Source organism: Lemur catta, chromosome 7 (genome assembly GCF_020740605.2).
Source record: "Lemur catta isolate mLemCat1 chromosome 7, mLemCat1.pri, whole genome shotgun sequence".
Lineage (NCBI taxonomy): Eukaryota > Metazoa > Chordata > Mammalia > Primates > Lemuridae > Lemur > Lemur catta.
The window spans coordinates 24636781-24657841 of NC_059134.1; the positions used below are offsets into that span (position 1 = coordinate 24636781).

A 21061-nucleotide genomic window follows, 5' to 3' on the forward strand; every position below is an offset into this window, starting at 1 on the left:
ATAGACCTAGAACAAATGAATAAAATCATATAGTCACCTTATTTCTCTTATAATCTAAGAAGTCCATTTTACCCCTCAGAGTTTTCCTAACTTCAGTTATTTGAGGGCCACTTTCACAAGTTTTGCCATATCTGTATTTTTGCCTTATTTAGAATTTTTCTTTAAGTCACTTTATTGCTTTAGCCTAATAAGGACCAATGTAAAAATATCTATTAAATTATTGATTTTATGTGTTATGTATATTATGTCTAATAAGCATTAAAATAAATGTAGAACTATTCTTTTACTATCTTGTCCTTTGCCACCTAAAAAGACTTCTTATGCTATCAGGGGTAAACAATAGCTTATCACCAGGAAATACTAAGCCCATCCATGGACCTCAGATTCTACTCCGGGTAAATAAGATGACCTTGGGGTCAAATCTTACCCTATATGATTGGTATTAAGTCTGCTCACTTGATTTGACCCTGGCCCACTTTGTTCCATGAAGGTTTATGGAAACTTCTCTCTACCTCATCTTAGACGAACAGATATTAACCAGGATATGAACGGGGCTAAATGACAGATAATGGATTTGAATTCTGTATAAATTATATCCTTTTAAAAAATAATGTTAAAAAAGAAACGAATAATGAAAATCTGCATTATATGTCGTTAAATTATCTTACTTTAAATAAGACAGGGAAAAAGGGGAGGAGGGACAAAAAGAAGGGAAAGGTGACACTTCTCCTTGTAAAGTGGAGTGCTACCATATTGCATTAGAAGACAAGGCTTGAGCTACAACTCGAAATTGCTTTTGTCTTGTGGATTTAAGTCCTAATTAACTGAACCGGAATTTTGCAGTGTTTGTTTGTTAGGACCTTTATTTGTGATACCAAGAGAAATTGTTGTGCCCAATTATGTGAAAAATCAGCCAGATGTGTATGCTGTCATACTTTTAATAATCCTTAAGTTTTCGGTGAGTACAGATATTAATTGTGTAGTATGCATTGAAGTGATTAACATCAATGTAATTTATCATCTGGAGATTTCTGAACATAAATAAATGAGTTGTTTTGTTCAGCAAGGTGTTGACCTCTTCAGAATCAGTGAATTAAAGTCCCCCCCCTTTTTTTATTATAAATATGAAAGGCACCACAATCAGCCAAGTGTTCAGTTATTTGATTTTCTGGGGCATTAGCCGCTCTTGTTTGTGACATTTCCCTGTTGGGTGCTCGTTTGCAAGCTCATTAATAAGGTTTTCTCATAGGAACATTGCTGGGAATGAAGAACATACAGTAGGGCCCTTAGTTTTCTAGCTTTCATTCTGAGACTCAGCAAGGGTATGGCAGCAGCACGCAGTTAAATGTTTAAAACAGAAAATAATTATGCTCGCACGCTGGAAGAGCTCAGAGCTCTCTTTCCTTAGATGTTATGCAGAGAACAGTTTTGCTTTTTAATGTTCCGAGCTATATGACCCTACAGTCTTTCTGTGCATTTTTGCTTGCAAATGTCTGTACAGGTGGTGGTGCCCAAATTTACAACATGGTTGATTATAGCAGTGTGTGATACGATTGTAGCACGGTTAGTAGAGCTTCAGATCTGAGGGAATGTACTCTTGTCAAATAAAAGCCTGTTTAAATGAGAACAGTTCACCATCTGAGCGTTAAAAGAAAACTGTCTAAATAGCATCAAGGTGGCAACACATAGCGACGTAAGCTGGGAATTCAAAGAGAAGCTGTGACCGTCAGTGTGGAATTCAGATTGCTGGGCCCAGGGGAGGAAAGCCTTCCTCTGACTGAGGCAGACACGAAGCTCTTGCATTACTGCTGCGTGGCTTTTGCTTTCACCCATCGTAGCCTTGCTCTCCACGATGTTTTGCAAAAATCCTCATTTTGCAAGGGTTTTGTATGTGTGCATATTTGGAAAAAAAAGGAAAAAAAAATTCAGAGATGAGTTTTGAAAGGGAGAATGAAAACAAAGACTCCAGAAGTGGGTGTTTGAAAGCCTTCCCTGCTCTGATTATCATCTGACAGTTAATCGTGTACGTGGGCATCATTTTCAAAATGAGTTTTATTGACTAGATGTAGCCAGGTATTTTATAAATCCATAGTTCTGTTCATCCAAGGTCCAGAGAAGGGTAGATTTTTTTTTTCTTTTATTCTCTCAACTGGGGGAAAATTGGGCATTGAGGAGATGATCAAAACCTGTTCTTTATCTGTGCCAAAATAAATGTTTCTCTGGTATCGATAGTGCCCTGCAGTGAAGAGGAGAGGAAAACCTGGAAATCGGAAAATCTTTCCTATTTGGAGTGGAGGATAACACTTAGTTTCCAAGAGCAACTCCTATATCACATTCTCCCCTATCAATTCTGTTCCCAGGTTGTATTCTTCAAAGCATAATAGTTGGCGTGTTCAGATTTGGCCTGTTTCGCTCTGATCTCCCGTCCCTTTTTCAACAGAATATGCTCTTCCTCCCACTCTCCCTTTTATTTTTTTTAAAGCAGTGAATGGAGTTTCACAGAGGTTATTTCAGTATTTATTATTCCTTGTGAGAAATAATCAAGGCATGGAGAACCCCTGATTGAAGCTAATTTTTTAACCTATTATTTGTTGTGTTAACACAGAATAGTGTTGCTTCCAAGTTCCTGATGTTGCAAGCACTGTGGATTGTTAGGATACAATCTGCAGTACCAAAGAGGGCAGGAGGCCAAATAACCAATATTCAAAATACAAAGAGTGATCACTGGACAAAAACATTGTGAGCAAGACTCGAATGACCCTTAAGGGGAAAAGCCTTTGCCTTCACACCAGCCTTCTGGAGGCACACCCTGCAGAAAGAGGTCTGTTACACTAAAGACCATCTCCCCACATCTCACTGACCTTGATGTATTTATAAAAGGTGTGTCCGTGTGGCTGTGGACATCAAATACTTACATAGTGAAACTAGTCTTCTAATGTACATGCTTCACTTAATGGTTTTTAACTCAAGGTCAAATTTTGATTCTGTGGAAGGTTAAGTGGTTGTGAAGCTGACATCTACAAATCTAAAAAGAATGGTCAGACAACACCCTTTATGATTTCCCTTAAGATACCACTTTAATATTAATACTTCTTGTGTATCTCAAATAAATGTGTAGTAAAACAGAAGTATACAAACCAGAACACCTGGGCTGAACCTCAGATTTTGGGGAACTGGCTTGACCTTCCAAAAGAAAAACCCAATTATATTTTGTGATGAGGGCTAAGATGGATTCATGGTCTGATTTTTTTTTTTTTAATCAGTAGTAGAGCTAGGAGTAGAAGTCCATGCCCCAATATTTCTCCCCCTTCTCATGCACTTACTCCTTCATTCATTCATCCAGCAAATATGCACTGAGTGCTTATTCTGCCTCAGGACCTAGCACTGTTCTAGTCACCAGCAATTCAAAAAGCAAAACAAAACAAAAAAACTTATCTTACAGAAGGTAACGTTCTTGTGCAGAAAATCTTGCTATAAGGATTTCCTTTTTCTTTTTAACTGTTAACCAGAGAAACAGAGCTACAAGGATTTTCTTGCCCAGTTTTTGCTTTCAAATTTTGAAGATTTCTCACGATATGGAAGGGTGTTCTCTGAGTATGTACCCCATTTAAAAGCATTGGGAACATAACTTTCTGCTACAACATTGCAGAATAAAATTTGATTCTGTTGAGTAAACAGGAATTGTAATATCCACAAAACTACTTGGAAGTTTCAACAAGAAGAGATTGCATGGTACTGTGGAGACCTGGTGCCTGCTCTTTGGTCCTACATCAGTCCCTCCAGATTTGACTGATCCCACTCATAATCATAGTTCAGCCCTCCTCAAGAAGTGCAGTTTAAGTACTACGATTCATACAACAGATGTAACAGCAGGAGGTCCTTCACCTTGCAAACAAACAAAATAAACGGCAGTGAAAATTATTCATGAATGTATTATGACAATAGAAAGCAAACCTTTTGCAAGATTTTCTCTTTAACTCCTCAGAAAGCTCCATGTGTCTCTGTTCTCTCACCAATCCCAATCACCTTGTATTGCTAGACATTGCCCTCCTTTAGTTACAAAGCTGACTTCTCCCAACAGTTTAGACAGCCATCTTGTAGGGGTTGATTTTTGCTTTGAGCTCAAACAGCTTCTAATACTCACCAAATCTAAGGTTAATCTTTGCATTGTCGTTCTACTCCAAACTGCAATAATCCTCCATGATTGACAAAGACTCTCCAGTCAATGCTTCCTCACATGAATGCTCATGGGCTGACCCAAACAGTCTACCCAGCCATGCTGATGTCATCTGTGCCCACACTGCCCTTGAGTTCTCCCTGGTAGAACCTAAAAACAATTAGCACTTCATCCCCAGGCATCAAATCCCGCCCTCATTGGTGTATCAGAATAGTGGGTGCAATCTCAGTAAGAAACAGGAAGAGCCTATGTCCCAAATTCAGTTGCAGGAACTGATTTGCACTCGGGCCCTTGGGCCTGGTTGCAGTAAGCATGTCAAAGAGCATTTGATGCCCCCCCATTCCCTGATTTAGAAAGTCTCAGGATGAGAGGGAAGGTGGCAGGAGCCCCTAGGATAACAGAACTCCTGCAAAGATACCTCCTGCCAGGATAGCAGGATGCCTTCCCAGCTTGCCTCAGCTCTCCTCCTCTCTGCTACATGGGCAGGGTGAAATCCCAGTCAAGAGGAAAATGCATAGTCCTTTTTTTAAAAAATAAAAAATGCAAAAACCTGATATGTTAGTGTTTGGATCTAGTGTTTTCATTTACATAGGAAATTAAAATACAGGTTACAGAATCTTGAGTTTCATCTTCTGAAAAGATCACAGAATGTAGTGCAAGGTCAGACTGGCAGGAAATCAATTGTAACCCACCGGCAAGCCATTCTAACCTCTTTAAGAGTTTCCTTTTATATATTTTTTCCCCTTTATAGAGAGAGCAAAGTACATTTGAAGAAAGTCTCATCAAATCAGAATGTCTTTCTAATATTATTTTTTTAATTGGTTGCTATTGTAGTGTGACCTAAAGCCTCCTGGTATTTAACCCTCTGTGCAACTTTGACTAATGAACAAATTTTGGCTGCTATAGCAGTCTTGCTAAATATCTTTTATGAGGTTTTAAAAAAATTACAATGTATTATGAAAACCTCAGATCCTTCGACCTAATTGATTGGCTGTTGGTGATGCCATCTCTATAACTGTAATGTTCCTTAAGTGCACAGACCTAACTATTTTTCTTATTTTTATATAGCAGTTCCATTTTATAATGACATTAAGCCATTCTGCACAGTACATTTCAGGACAGTTATTGCACTTGAGTAGCAAGTGTCATCTGGCTTTTAGCCTTGTGCCTTACAACACCAACCGAGGCGTAAAACGATCTCCCAGAAAATGTACTAGGCTTTTACCTCATTACTTAAAAATAAATCTTGGAGGTTGGTTCTGTTTCAGAAAAGATTTGGTGGGTTATAACATTTGATTTATGAACATAATTTAAATATAAACGATGAGCTCTGGGCTATTCAATCAGCCATCTGGATTGTTTGGTATTTTGACATATTCATACTGTAGTCAGGATCTTCATAGGAAAATTTAACGTCCCGGAGTTCTAGAGGTACCAGTGGAATCCCAGGGTTTCTATTCCACCTGTTGAGAATACTTAAGTTCCTTTTTCAAGACAAAGGAAGGGGAACAGAATTTGTAAGTTTCCATCACCCAGGGATGAATCTTGGCACATAGACCTTTCATTTGGTTCCTAGGCTGGGTGTGACGATAGCTCAGCTGCGTATGGTCAGATAATATGCCTATAAATACTGCGTGTGTCAACAGAGGGAGACGTTTTTCTGTATAATACAAGCAAGATTAATGTTTACCTTTTCATCCAGCTATTAAGGTAACTGTGGCAGCTGTACCCATGAGTAGATGGTAGATGTTTCTCCAGAAACCTAAAGAGTAAATTGGGAAAGTCAGCTATCAAAACTGAAGGTGTATTTTCTATGAGTTTTTGTGTATGATTCTTGAAATAAATTCCAGGTACCATAGCAAGTCCTTAGTTTGTTCTTCCTAATTTATGTGAGTAATTGACAGCTGGTAAACAGCTCATTAGGAACATAAAAAAGCATTTAACTGAAACAAACTTAGTAGTACTGATGAGGCAGGGTGGATTAGTTTTTTCAACACTCTCTTTATTATTAATGGAAGTTAAGCATGTAAAACCCTTAGTGCACCATGCTGAAAAATATGCCCTCTCTATTTGCTTTAAATTACACAAGGAAGGAGGGGGAAAAAAAAACCTTCCACATAGGCCAGCAAGCATTCTGCTTCTCCTTAATTAATGGGCCAAAGTCAGCAGTGCATGAAAAATGCAGCCCTTCAATGGATCAGAGATTAATCTATAAGCAAATGTTACATTTCAGCCCAACTTTTGGGCTTTCAATTTAGCCTCACCCAGAATGGTTCAAGGGTAAGAATGGCAGAGGTCCCCTAACCAGGAACTCCGTAAGTGCTGCTGTTTCTGAGTATGAACTATGAGGCTGCAAGTCTTTTGTTATCCATGTGTTCAGTGCCATAACCTTGTCCCACTAATTTTTGTCTTATCTTTTTTAAATAACTTAAGCAACTAGTTGTGTGTGTGTGTGTGTGTGTGTGTGTGTATGTATGTGTTACACCACCAAAAGTAATAGACCCATGTGTGTTGCCCAGTAGTTGTAGTCTACGACATGGTCTCTATCTCTAAAAGAGAGAGGAGCCCTTGCTTCAGCCTAGCAGCCAGTGCCAGTTCAAGGTCATCGTGTTTATCCTTATTTCTGCCTTTCCTTAATGGCTACCTTCCCAACCCAGTTATCAGTATCTGGAAACCTCTATGCCATTTTGCTCTTAAACATTTTCTTTGCCAGCACGTCCAAGAATAGAAGCATATTACTTGCAGGGGTCAGCTGGAGCTTCTGGGCTTAACGTTACATTCTCTGGCAAGTGACTTAGCTTCTCAGAAAGTGCTACCAATTCACAGTGTGCAGCGCACACTGGTGGGTATACAAGGGGGCTCTTTTAAAAGGTTTTGAATGCCACACCGTTTTCAGAGACATGAGAGAAAAGTCTGAGATGGGAAAGAGACTATAAAAGTGCATTTGGAAAGCAGCCATCTCTAGAGAGATATTCCTCGTGCAGCTTATGTAGCTGTGTACAGGGTGAGATTGGATGAGACTGGCCATATTTCTGTCTTCTCCCTCATTCCATAGGATGAATGTTAATGAGATCACCACTGCTTGTAAAAGGCCAAGGGGCTGTTGTTTAGGTGGTATGATTGTCTGAGAAAGTAAAACTATGATAATTGTTTTGACCTTTCAGCCAACTGATGTCTTGCCCTCTCACATTTATTACTCTTGGGTACATTTCCAAAAATATGCATTTACAGAGCCACAGAATTAAATGAGAAAAACTGATTTAGGGATTAATAGCTTGTTAGTTCAACATAGAAAAAAAAATCTCCTAATTCCATTCCAGGTTTATTTGTAAATGTATTTGTATGTGTGTCTATGTTAATTCTGACTTCTTCAACTTCTCTTCTCTTCCCTTCACCTCCCATCATTCATCTCCCATACCTATACCCCCACACAAGCATATAGTTTCAAGTAGCTAGTAGAAATAAGAATGCTTACATCACTTACCTAAGTATTTCACTGCATTAGGAAGCTATACTTGCCTTTAATTGTGAATTGCCATTGGGAAATTTAGTTTTGAAACAGAAATCCATCCCAACATACATTCCATGGGGCTGTCTCTCATTAGGTTATCTCTGTGATCTTGGATGAATATCTTCATTCTGTTGGTTCCAGAGTTCTCATCCCTAAAAGTGGACTTACTCTACCACCAATGATGGTTCCTATGATAGTAGGCTCTGAGTAAATGTTAGTGTCCTCTCTTCTTAAATGGTTACACTGAGATGTGGAAGAGTTTCATTAGAAGTCAGAAAAAAACTCCCAGTTCTTTCTTCTTAAAGTCACTGGAGTGGGATTCAGAAGTTCTGCCTTTCCTGTTTGAAAACAAGAGCAGAAAAGAGGAAAACTTATTAATATGCAGTGTCACAACTTATTGTCACATAGTAATATATGATATATGATAAAATGTATCAATTCTGAGCACCACAAATATCTGTGGCTTCACCTCAGCATGAAGGCAAATGAGTTTCCTTTAGCTTGAGTGAGTTTGGAGATAAACTTCAATGTAACAAAATGTATTTCACAGGAAATGTTTGATGTGGCGCAGTTGGCTTATGAATCTCTTATCTATTCGCGGTTCCCTCCTTAGAGTTATTAGTCGATTTAATTTAAGCAAATGCCAGGATTACTAACTAATTAGAAGGGTGTTACTGAAGGCTTGCGGATGGGAGAGAGTAAGTGCTGGTACTGTGGGTTTTGAGGCAGCATGCAAGTCTGATTTTGCCTGATGATACCATTTGCTAAACATTATACTTTGTGTTGTTGTCACACAGATAAGCCTCAAGTGCATATTCAGATGACTTATCCTCTACAAGGCCTAACCCGAGAAGGGGACGCGCTTGAGTTAACATGTGAAGCCATCGGGAAGCCCCAGTAAGTTCTGAAGGCCGAGGTTGGCAGAGGGTCATGAGCAGTAAATGTCACAACACAGAGATGTGCATTCACAACTCATTGGCCTGTCACCTGTCTCCTGCTGCAAGGGATGGAAGATTCTCAGGAAATAAAGAATATTCAGTGAAATAGGGAATAAATATCTGTGGTTCATAATGGTCAGGATTCAGAGAAAAATTAAATGCCAGCTTAGATTGAAATCTCAGCTAATTCTATTTTATTATCATCAACATGATTGTCAGGACTATTTTCTCTCACACACAAAAAAATAATCCTAATAAATTTTTAGTGTGCCCACAATCTAATGATATATCTGCCACCTTCTGTGTTAATGTCTAAGCCGCTAGAGAGATGGTTTTCAAACTTACATGAAGCTGCTATGTTTAGAGCCAGCTGTAGGAAAATGAATTTGCCCTACCTTTAATTTGACATCTCCTTCCCTCAAAGAAAATGTTGTATTTAACTCCTAGAGATATTTTTGTTGTAAGGAAAGGTTCAGAACTTTTCTCAAGGAGGATATATACACCCTTGCGTAAGAGAAAAAGAAGAACCCACTAAGATCCTTATTTTATGGAAAGTATAAAGGAGCTATTTCGCTTGCCCTACTAAATGATCCAACATGAAGTAGAGAAGCTACATATATTATCACTAATATAGCAAAAAAGCCACATGCCAGTACCACATGAAATATTGTTTACTTGATGAAGGGGAGATTTTTCATCTTTCTAGTAAAGATTGTTTTTAACTGTTTCTTAGGAGAAAAACAACCCATGGAATCAGAAAATCGAAGAATGTGTCAATATCAGGGTTAAGGGCACTCAAACTTTAGTGGTACCCAACAAAAAACAGCACTGAGCTCCCTCTGCTGTCCCTGTGGTATGATTTGTTTTTCCCTTAGAGAGTTTTGCTAACCAGCATCATCACGGTTTTCATATAAAGAACTCAGAGCATCGTGACAAAGCTTCCCCCAAAATCTTTGGAAAGAAATCTCCCCATTACAGCTAAGGAATGACCTATGACAACAGACCAGAGAACCATAGGGGAGCCTAGTGCTGTAGGTTCTCTCTTCTCATTTCAACCCTCCCTATGTTTGTGTTTGCCTCTCCGTGGGCTAGAATTTCCTTGTGTCTGTTCTAACCATGTGGAGTTTTAAAGATGACCTTTAGGAGGTGGGAGGGGGTCTTGGTTCTGTTTTGCTTTCCCTCTGGTGTTGCCAAGTTATTTGGTTTTGAATGCTTCAAGCTTCAGCAGAGCGGTCTTTTTCTCTTTTGAGCGCTGCCAAAGATTCAGACCTTTCTTTTTGTAAATTGTTTGAATTATGCCCTAATTAGCAGCTTACCTTTTTTCCAAAACAATCCAATGGAGGAAAAAAAAAAAAATTCTCAGAGGCCTCTTGCCACTTGCAACACCTATATTCAGCCACATTAACCACATTTACAATGTATGGCTTGCTAACCTATATTTCGTTTTTGTATTTTCCCCCTGAAGAAGGTACTGTGTTCAATTGAATGTGCCGCGAGGACAGTAAATTACATGTTTCCTCCAGGACATTTACGCCAGAGAGGGTATTTGTTTGTTCCTCTCAAATAGGAACGGGTATATGGTTGTGTGAGCAAGCTCGCATTACTCTGCTGCTATCCCCTCTAGCATATTACCTATTTATTTTCTCAAGAAATTGCATACAATAAAAATGGTAATTTAACTTGCCATTAAATGTTGTGAATATTCTCAGCACTTACCCCCACTGCTTGTTTCAGCTGTCAAGCAGCAGGACATTAGGTCTGATTGCCAGGCAGACCCATTTGCCATCGCCTACAAGGAGGACATATGCAGTACTAATTTTTAAATAATTTACTGGGTTGCGATGACAAACCCATGTGTAATTAAAGAAAAATTGTAACTTCACATCCTATTTGAAAATTGGAATGCTACTTGACAGGGCTAACTTGAGTATCCGTTCATCGTTAAGCACGGGTGTCTTGTCGTGTCACTGCTCCTAGAGGTAGCCGCAGGAACTGGAAGGAAGTCCCTTCTGCACTGGAATCTCTTTTGTCCTTCCTTTAAAACAAAAGTTTTCAGGCACAATCTTAGATGTGGCCTCGATTTCATAGGATATTGAGGGAGATGCATTAAAAAACGAAAGCTTTAATTCAGTGAGTGCATTTGGTGTGTGTGCATTTTTGGCTCTGGTGAATTTTGTTAAAATTTGCTTTTTACAGATGGATACAAATGTGGTACTTTAACTCCCCAAAACAAACTTGTCTGTGATGAGCAAGTGCTATAGGACCTAATAGATCCTAGATGCATTCCATGGCAGTTGACCTGTGAGTCCTACCCCAAGCTTGGAGGGCAGCAGGTGCACACACACGGGGAAAGGTCTCACAGTGTGTGGACCTTGGAGAGCCAGTTAAGAAAGGGCAGTTTGCCAAGGAACAGACAGACAAGGTATGGACCAGGGTATCAGAGAGAACAGTGGCTTCTTGGATAGGGGGAGGCAGGTTATGGGGGAGGGTTTAAGAGGAGAAGAAATGATTGCATCTTCCTGGAACCAGAAGTGATTTTTCAAACTGCAGAGGCCAGAAGAAAGTGCTCCTCAGATGTAAAAGTCCATTCCTTTTGGTGAAGCTCAAAATCCATTTAAAAAGCACACGTGGCTTCTAAGGAAGTCTTAGGGTATTAGTAACCGTCAGATGAATGCATGTATCGCTAGCCAAGAACTTGATTTTTTTTGTCCTAATTAATGAGATGATTAACACTGGGTGAGCTCTATCCTGTCTGAGTTGGTGTGAAACCACACAGCAGGGCATATAAATAGGGCACATGGGTTTATTTGCTGATTTGTTGAAGATGAATTGGAAACTAGTAAGGCTCCTGCTTGTGCTCTGTTCAGAGTTTTTCAACACCTGGTTGTGTTTTTTTAAAAAAAATTTATATTCCAAACAGATTTTTGGAGACTTTGGGGTTGTAATTCCATGAACTTAAAATATCTCCAGTAGGTCCTCTTTAATTGTGTCACCCTGCATGTGATTCATTTAACGCGTGGGTGAGAAGTTTGATGCAGACGTCTTGGTGGGAAATAATAATGCAACTTGTCTTTCTCCCCTTTCTGCTGCAGGCCTGTGATGGTAACTTGGGTGAGAGTCGATGATGAAATGCCCCAACACGCCGTACTGTCTGGGCCCAACCTGTTCATCAATAACCTAAACAAAACAGATAATGGTACATACCGCTGTGAAGCTTCAAACACAGTGGGGAAAGCTCACTCGGATTATATGCTGTATGTATACGGTACGTGAGAAGATAAAATGCTCTTCTGCTAGAGTCATTCACGTGTAGCTACTACTTGGGATTCACTCCCAAAGCTTTTGGCCAAATTGAAAACCAAAAACCGATTGGTTTCCTTCAAGAACTTACAGAAGCCTGGCCTGAGGTGGACCCTGGTGTCTCCACCTGGGATGGCAGTGACTTTTCCTCTCTGCCTCTAATCGTGGGGATTTCCCACCAGATGACAGTCCCTGGTCATGCTGAGGAGGAAAGCTGTGTCCTCGGGCACAAGCCATGGAGATTATGTGAGAAGTAATGACTGAGAGATTCAGCCTTACCAATTAGTGGCTTTTCAGCTCAGAAAGTTTATTCCCAGTGGTATTTTTCTGATACCTGGGCTAACCTTTCTCCTGCTTTGATGAGCAGAACAATCCTATTTTCAGCATGAAGCTATTAAATTCCAAAAGATACTGCAAGCCAGTAAATACTCAGAACAAATACAAGGTCTTTGGTTGCTACACAAACCATCTATACCTACTGCATTGGACACAAAAGCCTTTTTTTTTTTAATTTGTTGTTTTCTTAGTATCTTTTTATAGGATTATTAGAATGTAGCATCATGAATTTCATTCTCTAATCAACAGACATTTATTGAGCATCTACTATGTTGCAGGCATTTTAAACTTATCTCCCATTTATATCTTACTGCTGATTTTGTGTGTGGTGAATATTTTCTATTTAGTTGAAGAGTGCATACCCTCTCTAGTTTTCTGATATCATTTTATGATATCAAATTTAGTCTCTTCTGTCCAAGAGTTTAGTTAGTTTTATATCAAGAAAAATAGTCATGAACTGACATGACACAGAATGGGTAACCAGATACATCAAAATTTCAATGTGTTATAAATATTTGAATGTGTATGTGACGGGGCATTTCCTCATGTCAGTAGTGTAAATAATCTAAGTGTATATGAATGTATGCATAGACACATAAATTATATACATGAAGAATATCTGCACCATAATTTCTTAGAACCTGGGTCTGTTTCTTATGAAGAAAATGGGAGTGTCAGTCTTTTCAATCAAGTAGAAACATGCTTTATACCATATCTATGTGGATATTAAAATATAATTCTTAGCCTATACCTGAGGGGTTTTTCCCCTTAGTGTAATGCAAAATTAAAAGATCATATCTAATCATGTTATTTGTAGACTTCTGAAGTATGTTTTCTTTGCACACTCCCAACACTGTCCATGGTTCACACGTAATGACACTAATTCTCCCTGGTAGTTAAGGAAGTCCACGTGAGGGCTCTTCCATGTAGGCGAGAGGGGAGCAGCACACCCCGTTTTCAGTTGCTGGGACGCTGAGCCGCCTCTGCTCAGACTGTTCAGCAGGGGTGGAAGGTAAATTCCTCCCTTTTGTTTCTGTGTGTTCCCTCTTCACACCACGGGCTGTGCCTCTTGGGAGTCCCCTACATTGCTATGGCCCGGGTTTATGGACTTTCCGTCCAGCTGCTTTTATAAACTGCAGATTTTAAAGAGCAGTGACCAGTCTATTTCTACCAGTCTATTATATGCTTTCTGATTCAGAAGACGAAGTTATTTGGAAAAGCGGCTTTGATTTATTGTACCTACTGTTCCTGCATCTCAAGATGAGAAGCGGTTTGTGCATTTGGTGGACAGATAGTTATATTTGAATAATTTTGGATAGTAGCTTACAGCTAGCATTTACTGAGTGCTCACTTTGTCCCATGCCCTGTGGTGACAGTTTTACATTCATGATTTCATGTAATCTCTACAATAACACCATGAGGTAAGCATTATCATCATCCCATTTTACAGATGATAAAATGAAGTTTAGAAAGGCTACAACTTTGCCCAACTTCACCAGGTTACTAAATATGTTTTAGAACCATGATACTTTTGATTCTAAAGTCCACAGCAAAGTTTTTCTTTGTAAATTCTCTTATTCTCACTGCTTTCCAACAGAACAATTCCCTCCAATATAAGACGGTCCTCTTGGAATAAACTCTCTGACCCAGAGTGCATTATTTGAAAGCCAAGAAACATAGGGACCCACCTGTTTAGGCAGGGACAGCTACATACACCTGTCTTCCTAGCCCAAGATGGTGCACCTCTCCTTGTCTAGGAATTTGATAGATCTACAATATACTACCTACCTTCCTTAATGGGTACTACTAGCAATACTTGGAATGATAGGCTAGAATAGTAACCTGAGGTATTACTATTAAATATCCTAGCAATTTGTGAAGGTAGTGTGGGTGGATTTTCTTTCCAAAGATTATTTCTTGTACTACAGTAATTTTCTAAGTACTTTACAAACTAAAAGTTGACATGCCTCTAGAATGTTGAATTTTCTAAAAGTAACTTCTATTTATGAAGAATCTAGCTGGTTAGTGCCTGGGCCCCAGTTGGTTTTGTTCTTTTAGCCTCTACATGTCAAGCACACCTCATTAGCTCAGACTCTGTATTTTCTTATATAATGGCCTTACATTGCTCTTCCTGCTACAGATGATCTAAGCACTGAGGTGTTAATATCTGTTAGTAGAATCTAATTCATTCAGGTCACTTGAGCTAGATGTGAAGGACAACAGTGGCCCCAGTAGTGATGAAGATAATTGAAAGTGTGTGATTGTCACAAAGTCAGAGGGACCGGTGACCTTTCTCTGAAGTCTGTGCCCTCGTTAGTCTGGTCCACCCACCCCTTGGTTCATAATCATATTTTCAAATCAGCTTCGGGTCCACTTTTCTTATATTGTGGACATCACACACTTTATGCCAATACTTTTAGAAATAGTTACAGAAATAGTGTTATAGGATAATAAGGGGAAGTCTGCCAGGTACAAATGTTCTTTTTTGATGGTAAATATTATAATTCAGGCAAAATAGAAAAACCACATTAACTAACCACATGCTGGGCAGCAGGCACCTCTGTGGGTGCAGTTTTGTTATACAGCAGAGGGAGCAGGTGTCTTTAGTGCCGGGCATGGGGGTCAGTGCACCTGCTCCATCTGTATCAGCACCAGCACCTGGAGCAGGGATGTAGGTGCATCCAGACGAGTTGCCAGGTCACAAAATGCTTCCCCACCTATGGCCTCCATAAAAAATGCGAAGGAGCAAGACTGAACACACCACCTGAATTACAGTATTTCTCATCCTATTGTTCTTTTTAAAAGGTAGTTTAAAATTACTTACCTAATCATCTCTACTTCTTGGAGGAGAATGAGATTTTTTTTAATGGGATCCTTTGTGGACTCATGTGAGGCTGCTTTAAACAATACCTTAAACTAATTGTGTCCCCAACTTAAAGGAGCAGAGTCTCCCTAAAACAGAGCAGTTTGCTCTCGACTCCTCCCTATCAAATCCATCCAGGTGTGTTTGTGTGAGAGAGGCAGCTTGTGAGGAAAATTAAAACCTTGGATTATTGATCAACGGTAGGAATCATCTTAAGCAGACTTACCAAGCAGCAAAATAATGTTTTCATAAACTTTCGGGAAGTTGTACCAAACCCAATAAAGGTGCAGTATATAATTAAAGTTTTGATGTATTAATTAGACAATCTGAGAGCTCACTTGAAGATAAAAGGACACCAGATGTGTCAGGCAGAAAAAGTTGACGTGCTTTAGATAAAATTTAAAATCAAAAGCTTTCAAATCATCTTATGCTCTATTATAGCAGAATGATTGCTTAGTTCAAAGTCTTGCTGACAATTTAACACATTCAGTTTGATCATTTGGGCTTCGAATTTTTTTTTCTCTTTCATATTTGCCCTTCCCTTGTCTCCAAATAATTTTTGAAATGATAGAAGAATATACAGTATATCCAATATCTGACAGAGTGTTCCCTATTGGGTTCCTGGCTTTGAGGGTCGAGCCTCGGTTATATTTAGTTCTCTTGTTTACGTAATAGAAAACGTTCTTTCAGTTTTATCACTGTAGTCCACTTAGGTCAAGCTTTTAACATGAGCAAAGGCAACTTATTAATATTTATAAGTTGTAAAATTTATTGACTTTTAAAAAATAAAATCTCAGTAAAATCTCACATGCCTGGAACTTGATATTTAGTGGTGACATTCTCTCTTCTTTGTATTTATTACAAGTATAGAAGTACTTTTGCTTCCTGCTGGGATGTATTGATGGAGAATAATGAAGTTAACAGTCGTAGAGAGCAAGTGTGCAGGGCACACTCATCCTTGGCTCATACGAGCCCTTTAAATAGAGCAGCACCATCTCCTCCTCCTTCCTCCCGTCTGCAAAAGTATAAACAAAATGACAGCCATTGTACCCTCTTGGTGTGGAGCTGATTCAACCTCACCTTTGAAATCTGGTAGGGGAGAGGAGTGTCATATGTTTTGATTTTTCTCCTCCCTTCTCTACTTCACTTCTCATCCCTAATTCACTTCATTTATAAAAAATCTCTTTCTTCTTTTCTTAGCTCTTCCAACTAAGGCTCTGGGATATAATTACAAGACATAAATCTTCAGGGAGAGAGAACTTTTGGGTTTAAAGGGGGAAGTCATCAAACAAACATCTCAATGTCCTCATGCCTTTGTTTTGTCATTACTGATCATTGTTGTGTTCAGCATTGTGGGTTTGATTTTCCTTTTTTTTTTTATCCAGATCCCCCCACAACTATCCCTCCTCCCACAACAACCACCACCACCACCACCACCACCACCATCCTTACCATCATCACAGGTATGGTACCTTCATTACCATTGAAAATGTCCTGAATGTATATTGTCTTTCTGGTATGTATAAAAAGAAGCCTAAAAATTCCCTTGAAATCCTTGGAATTTTATTGTTCCTTTGGAACTCCAGAGACATTAGGTACTATGTTCTTAAGTTGAATCTGAAGGACCTCAGAAAATCTTTAACATCCAAGCATTTAACAGTAGATCAGATATTTTGCAACTTATGCATAAGGGAGTTCTTTTTTAAGCATCAGTGTTCAAAGCCAAATGGTAGGAAAAATAGCAGCCTGGCTACTACAGAACACGCCGATAGCCTCTGCTTAGCCACGGTTGCTGAAATGGTAAGTATTGTGGCTGTGGATCTTGTCCCTGTCTTAATTTCATCTCGATCCATGGGAAGGAAAATACACACACCTGACCTAAACATGCCTATTTGGCCATGCTCCAAGATGCATAGTCATCCTTCCTGCTCCGGAGAGTACCTGCTGACAGTGTTGCCACCTGTCTGTATTGCCTGGATAGTCACAAAAGATCAGAGGGAGTCACTGTGTTTTCCATGCTGTGCACTCACGTGCCCCTCCCTGGCTTCAGTCACATGTTGGAGAAGTGGAAAAGGCGACTAGATGGTTCTGTCTCCACAGCTTTATCCCTTTGGACCCTCTGAAACTCTTATTCAGCGTGAGTTTCGCTGTCTCTTATTCGTGACTGTCATTGAGGGAGGTAGTGTGCTGACTGTCATTGAGGGAGGTAGTATGCCATCCGGCCCTTCCTGGTATCCAGTGGCACTCTCTATTGCTTGCCGTTGCTTGTCTAGGAGCCGTGGAGTTCCTTCTGCCCACCAAAGTGGGAAAGCTTATGGCTGCACTATGTCACCTTGACGTGCAGGATTTCCTTAGATAAGGCCTTCCCCAAACACTGTTTACAGGGACCTACCACGGAAACAGGTAAAAGGAATTATTCTGTGAGAAAAAAAAAAAAAAATCTCTTGAAAAAGCAACTTTTCCACTTCATTCCGTTATCTGGTGACACTGCAAGGGCTCTGGTACCCAATGTGCCCCGATACACAAACCTATTACTGGACTTCTTTATGAACACTGGATATTTCACTCCTTACTCTTCGTGGTCCTCTCCCCTTTAGGGCCCTAGATACAGCAGCTGTCCTTCACACTGGCGTTCCAGAGACATTTTCAATTTCACAGGGGCCGGTCAGATAGAGATGACAAAAATTCAAAGTGTTCAGTGAAAGAGGAGGCCTCATCAGTTGATGGAATATAACGATAGATTGTCTAATCTCAGTTTTCTGCACCTTTCTACCCATTACAGTGGAACAAAGAAAACCCTTATTTAAGCCACGATTGAGGATTTTTCTAAACATTGGTCACGAAACCATCAGTGCCAGCACTTCATTTTCAATCTTCTGAAAATCCATCAATTGGTTTTTGTGTCTCACTCTAAGCTCAGCCCCATCCAGGCTGCTTCCTAAATGCTTGTCTGTGTGTGTTTCTGTTTTAGCTTTTTGTGACTTCCTTCTGCTTCTTAAGTAAACTCAGCTCGTTAGCATAGTGAATCAGCTCCCCACAGTGAATCAGTTCCTCCCGTTTTTTCTCTGCCATTCATAAGCATATCAGAGGTGCTCCTTCCTAGCTCTGACTTCCAGAGCCACCTATCCGCTTGTCTTACTAAGACTAAGTCCTTACCTTTTCTGATTTCTTACCTCTTAGCCAGTTTGTAAACTCAATCAGGCTTGTGCTCTTCTTACCAGGTTTTCATAAAGTTTCCTATAAAAGGCCCTTTGAATGTCAGCATAAATTACATCACCTAATTGCCCGCTGCCCTGCATATGTTAACCCTTCAGGAAAACCATCAGTGGTCTGTTTTGTCTTTGCAGAGGTTGCGCAGGTATGAGCTGGCCTTTATTACCTCTCACTGTAGAAGGTTCCATCCAGGTAGCTATCCAGGTTTACATCTTAAGGCAGTGAAGGCCTTATTCACTGAGTGTACAAACACCACATTTCTTTTTACTATGGAACAACACTTTTCATTTGTGGCTGGCCTTCCCGGTAGCTGGGGCTTTTATTTTTTTAAGACATTTCTTAACACTCCCCGAACTTCTCCCCCCTCACAATCAATCTCAGCAACTCAGCGGAGTCGCTTCAGTTCACAGCTCTTAATCCTTCACTCCAGACTAAAGCTAATCTTACGTCCTCAAACAGCTACAACTCACTGTTATCACAGTTCCGACTGCAGAGACTCCATTTAAGAGGAAATTTTGGAAATAAACAATGCTATATTTCTGTCCACATCAAAGGTAGCTCTGTCCACATCAAAGGTAGCTTGTCTTTGCTCTGCCTCTCGGCTCCTGGCCTCTCAGCTCAAGGTAATGTAAGATGATCTCATAGGATGCACTTTAGCCTTTCTACACACAAAACACATTTGCGGTAATGAATGGCCAGATTCTCCCTGGCACACCCAAGAGTAGTTAAACTAAAATTGCTACTAAAACAACATTGCCGAATCTGTTGCCTTAATGGATGTGATCTTCTAGACTTACTGTGTCTTAACAAGCAGTCTTATATATATTTATCTTGCCCAGAAAGTACACTTGTAGAATTTAACATTTGCTCCTTTCTCCAAACAGATTAAAGGTTATGGAGCTGAATGATTCTGTGTCCCATTTTAAAGGTCCAGACTATCCCCTAGATTTAGATTGGTTCCTAAAAAATCTTCTAGACTGAATCCTGACAAATGGATAGCTAAATTAATTTCCACCTCTTCTCTCTTGCACTGTTTGGTACATTACAGCCACCATTAGCCCTAAAAGCTTCAACAGCCATGTCCAGTGACAGTAACATAAAGCCTGAGCTTAAAAAAAAAAAAGAAGAAGTCCACAGTCATCTATTTCTTTTCTCCCAGTCAAATGCAATAACTGAAACCCATTCCCCAGGTCAGAGTTTCATTACAAGAAAAATGTACACATGCAATAGAAATATATTTTTAAACTCAAAAAGTCATAGTCAATTTCCGATTTCTCTGAAAGGAAGTGTTCCAGTGTTATCTTTTATCTTCCATAACCGGGATAATCAAATTGTTCCCCTTGTTAGGGAGGCAGGCCGGCATTCTGCTCCGAGTCACCTGACTCCCTCAAAACATGTTAAAGCTTCATCCTGGAGACCCTTGAAAGAGAAGAGTTGTAAACCCAGTCTGACCGTCTCCTGCGCCCACCCAGACTCATAGCCCTCGTGTATAGGATGTGCAGGGCGCTTGCTCCGTGCCTGCCCTGCATGGAGCGAGTCTGGTGGGTTCCACCTGGAGGCACACGTCTCGGGGGGCCTTACTAGGGAGAAATTTTTGTAGTCTCTGAAGTCCTGACAGATGGTCCCCAATTTATGATGGTTCACCTTAGGATTTTTCTACTTTACCATGGTGAGAAAGCGATACACATTTAGTAGAAACTGTACCCATACAGCCATTTTGTTTTTCACTTTCAGTACAGTGTTCAATAAATTACATGAGATCTTCAACACTTCATTATAAAATAGGCTTTGTGTTAGGTGATTTTTGCCCAGCTGTAGGCTTATGTGATATTCTGAGCACGTTTTAGGTAGGCGAGGCTTAGCTGTGATGTTCAGTATGTTACGTGTATTACATGCATTCTCAACTTAGGATGAGTTTATTGGGACATAACCCCATTGTAAGTTGAGAAGCATCCATAGTTAATGTCAATTTGCCAAATCAACATTGTTGTGGCTTTACAACTATTAAGCCATTAGAATTTCTTTGCAAATAAAAAACAATTTGGGGGATAAAATAGGCTTGAGAGCCATTCAGAGCCAAGGCTTAGCCATAGGCTCTGACCATATATAATTTTTTTTTTTTTTTTTTTTGAGATAGGGTCTCACTCTGTTGCCTGGGCTAGAGTGCAATAACATCATCATAGCTCACTGCAACCTTGAGCTCTGTGCTCAAGCGATTCTCCTGCTTCAACCTCCTGAGTAACTAGGAACTACAGGTGTGCACCACCATGCCCAGCTAAATTTTTAATTTTTTTGTAGAGATGAGGGGTTTCTCGCTATGTTGCTCAGGCTGGCCTTGAACTCCTGGCCTCAAGCAATCCTCCCACCTCAGCCCCCCAAAGTGCTAGGATTACAGGCAGGATCCACCATGCCTGGCCAATTTCTGTTTCAAGTATTGCTATTGGCAAGCCATTCTTTCTTTATCATGTCAAGTTGTCCATGTGGTTTCATTCATGAAGATATATGCTGTCATATGGAAGCACAAACTGCATAATTTATATTGCCCTTTGAATCCTTTGTTAAAAGACAGAGACAGCCAGCCATTACCCCGGGTAAGAGGCCTTCATGTAGATTCCTTCAGAAAGTAGAAGAAAAATCTGCTGCCATACTAGGGTGGGTTTGTTTGTTCTGTCTTGTTTTTTACTTTCTTTGTAGTTAGCTGACTTTGGGTCTTAGGTATATAT

At 39.9% G+C, this 21061-nt stretch overlaps 1 protein-coding gene across 3 annotated transcripts in view; it reads left to right on the forward strand.

Annotated features, from left to right (window-relative positions):
• The window catches only part of CADM1 (cell adhesion molecule 1), a 320248-nt gene that overhangs the window by 263829 nt on the left and 35358 nt on the right, over window positions 1-21061 (forward strand). For 2 of the 3 annotated variants that reach the window (XM_045556517.1, XM_045556518.1), the window contains exons 6-8: window positions 8486-8585; window positions 11719-11891; window positions 16511-16588. In XM_045556517.1, coding sequence (XP_045412473.1) covers window positions 8486-8585; window positions 11719-11891; window positions 16511-16588 — 351 coding nt within the window. The remainder of the gene's footprint in view (window positions 1-8485; window positions 8586-11718; window positions 11892-16510; window positions 16589-21061) is intronic. The other variant, XM_045556519.1, reaches the window with a different exon arrangement.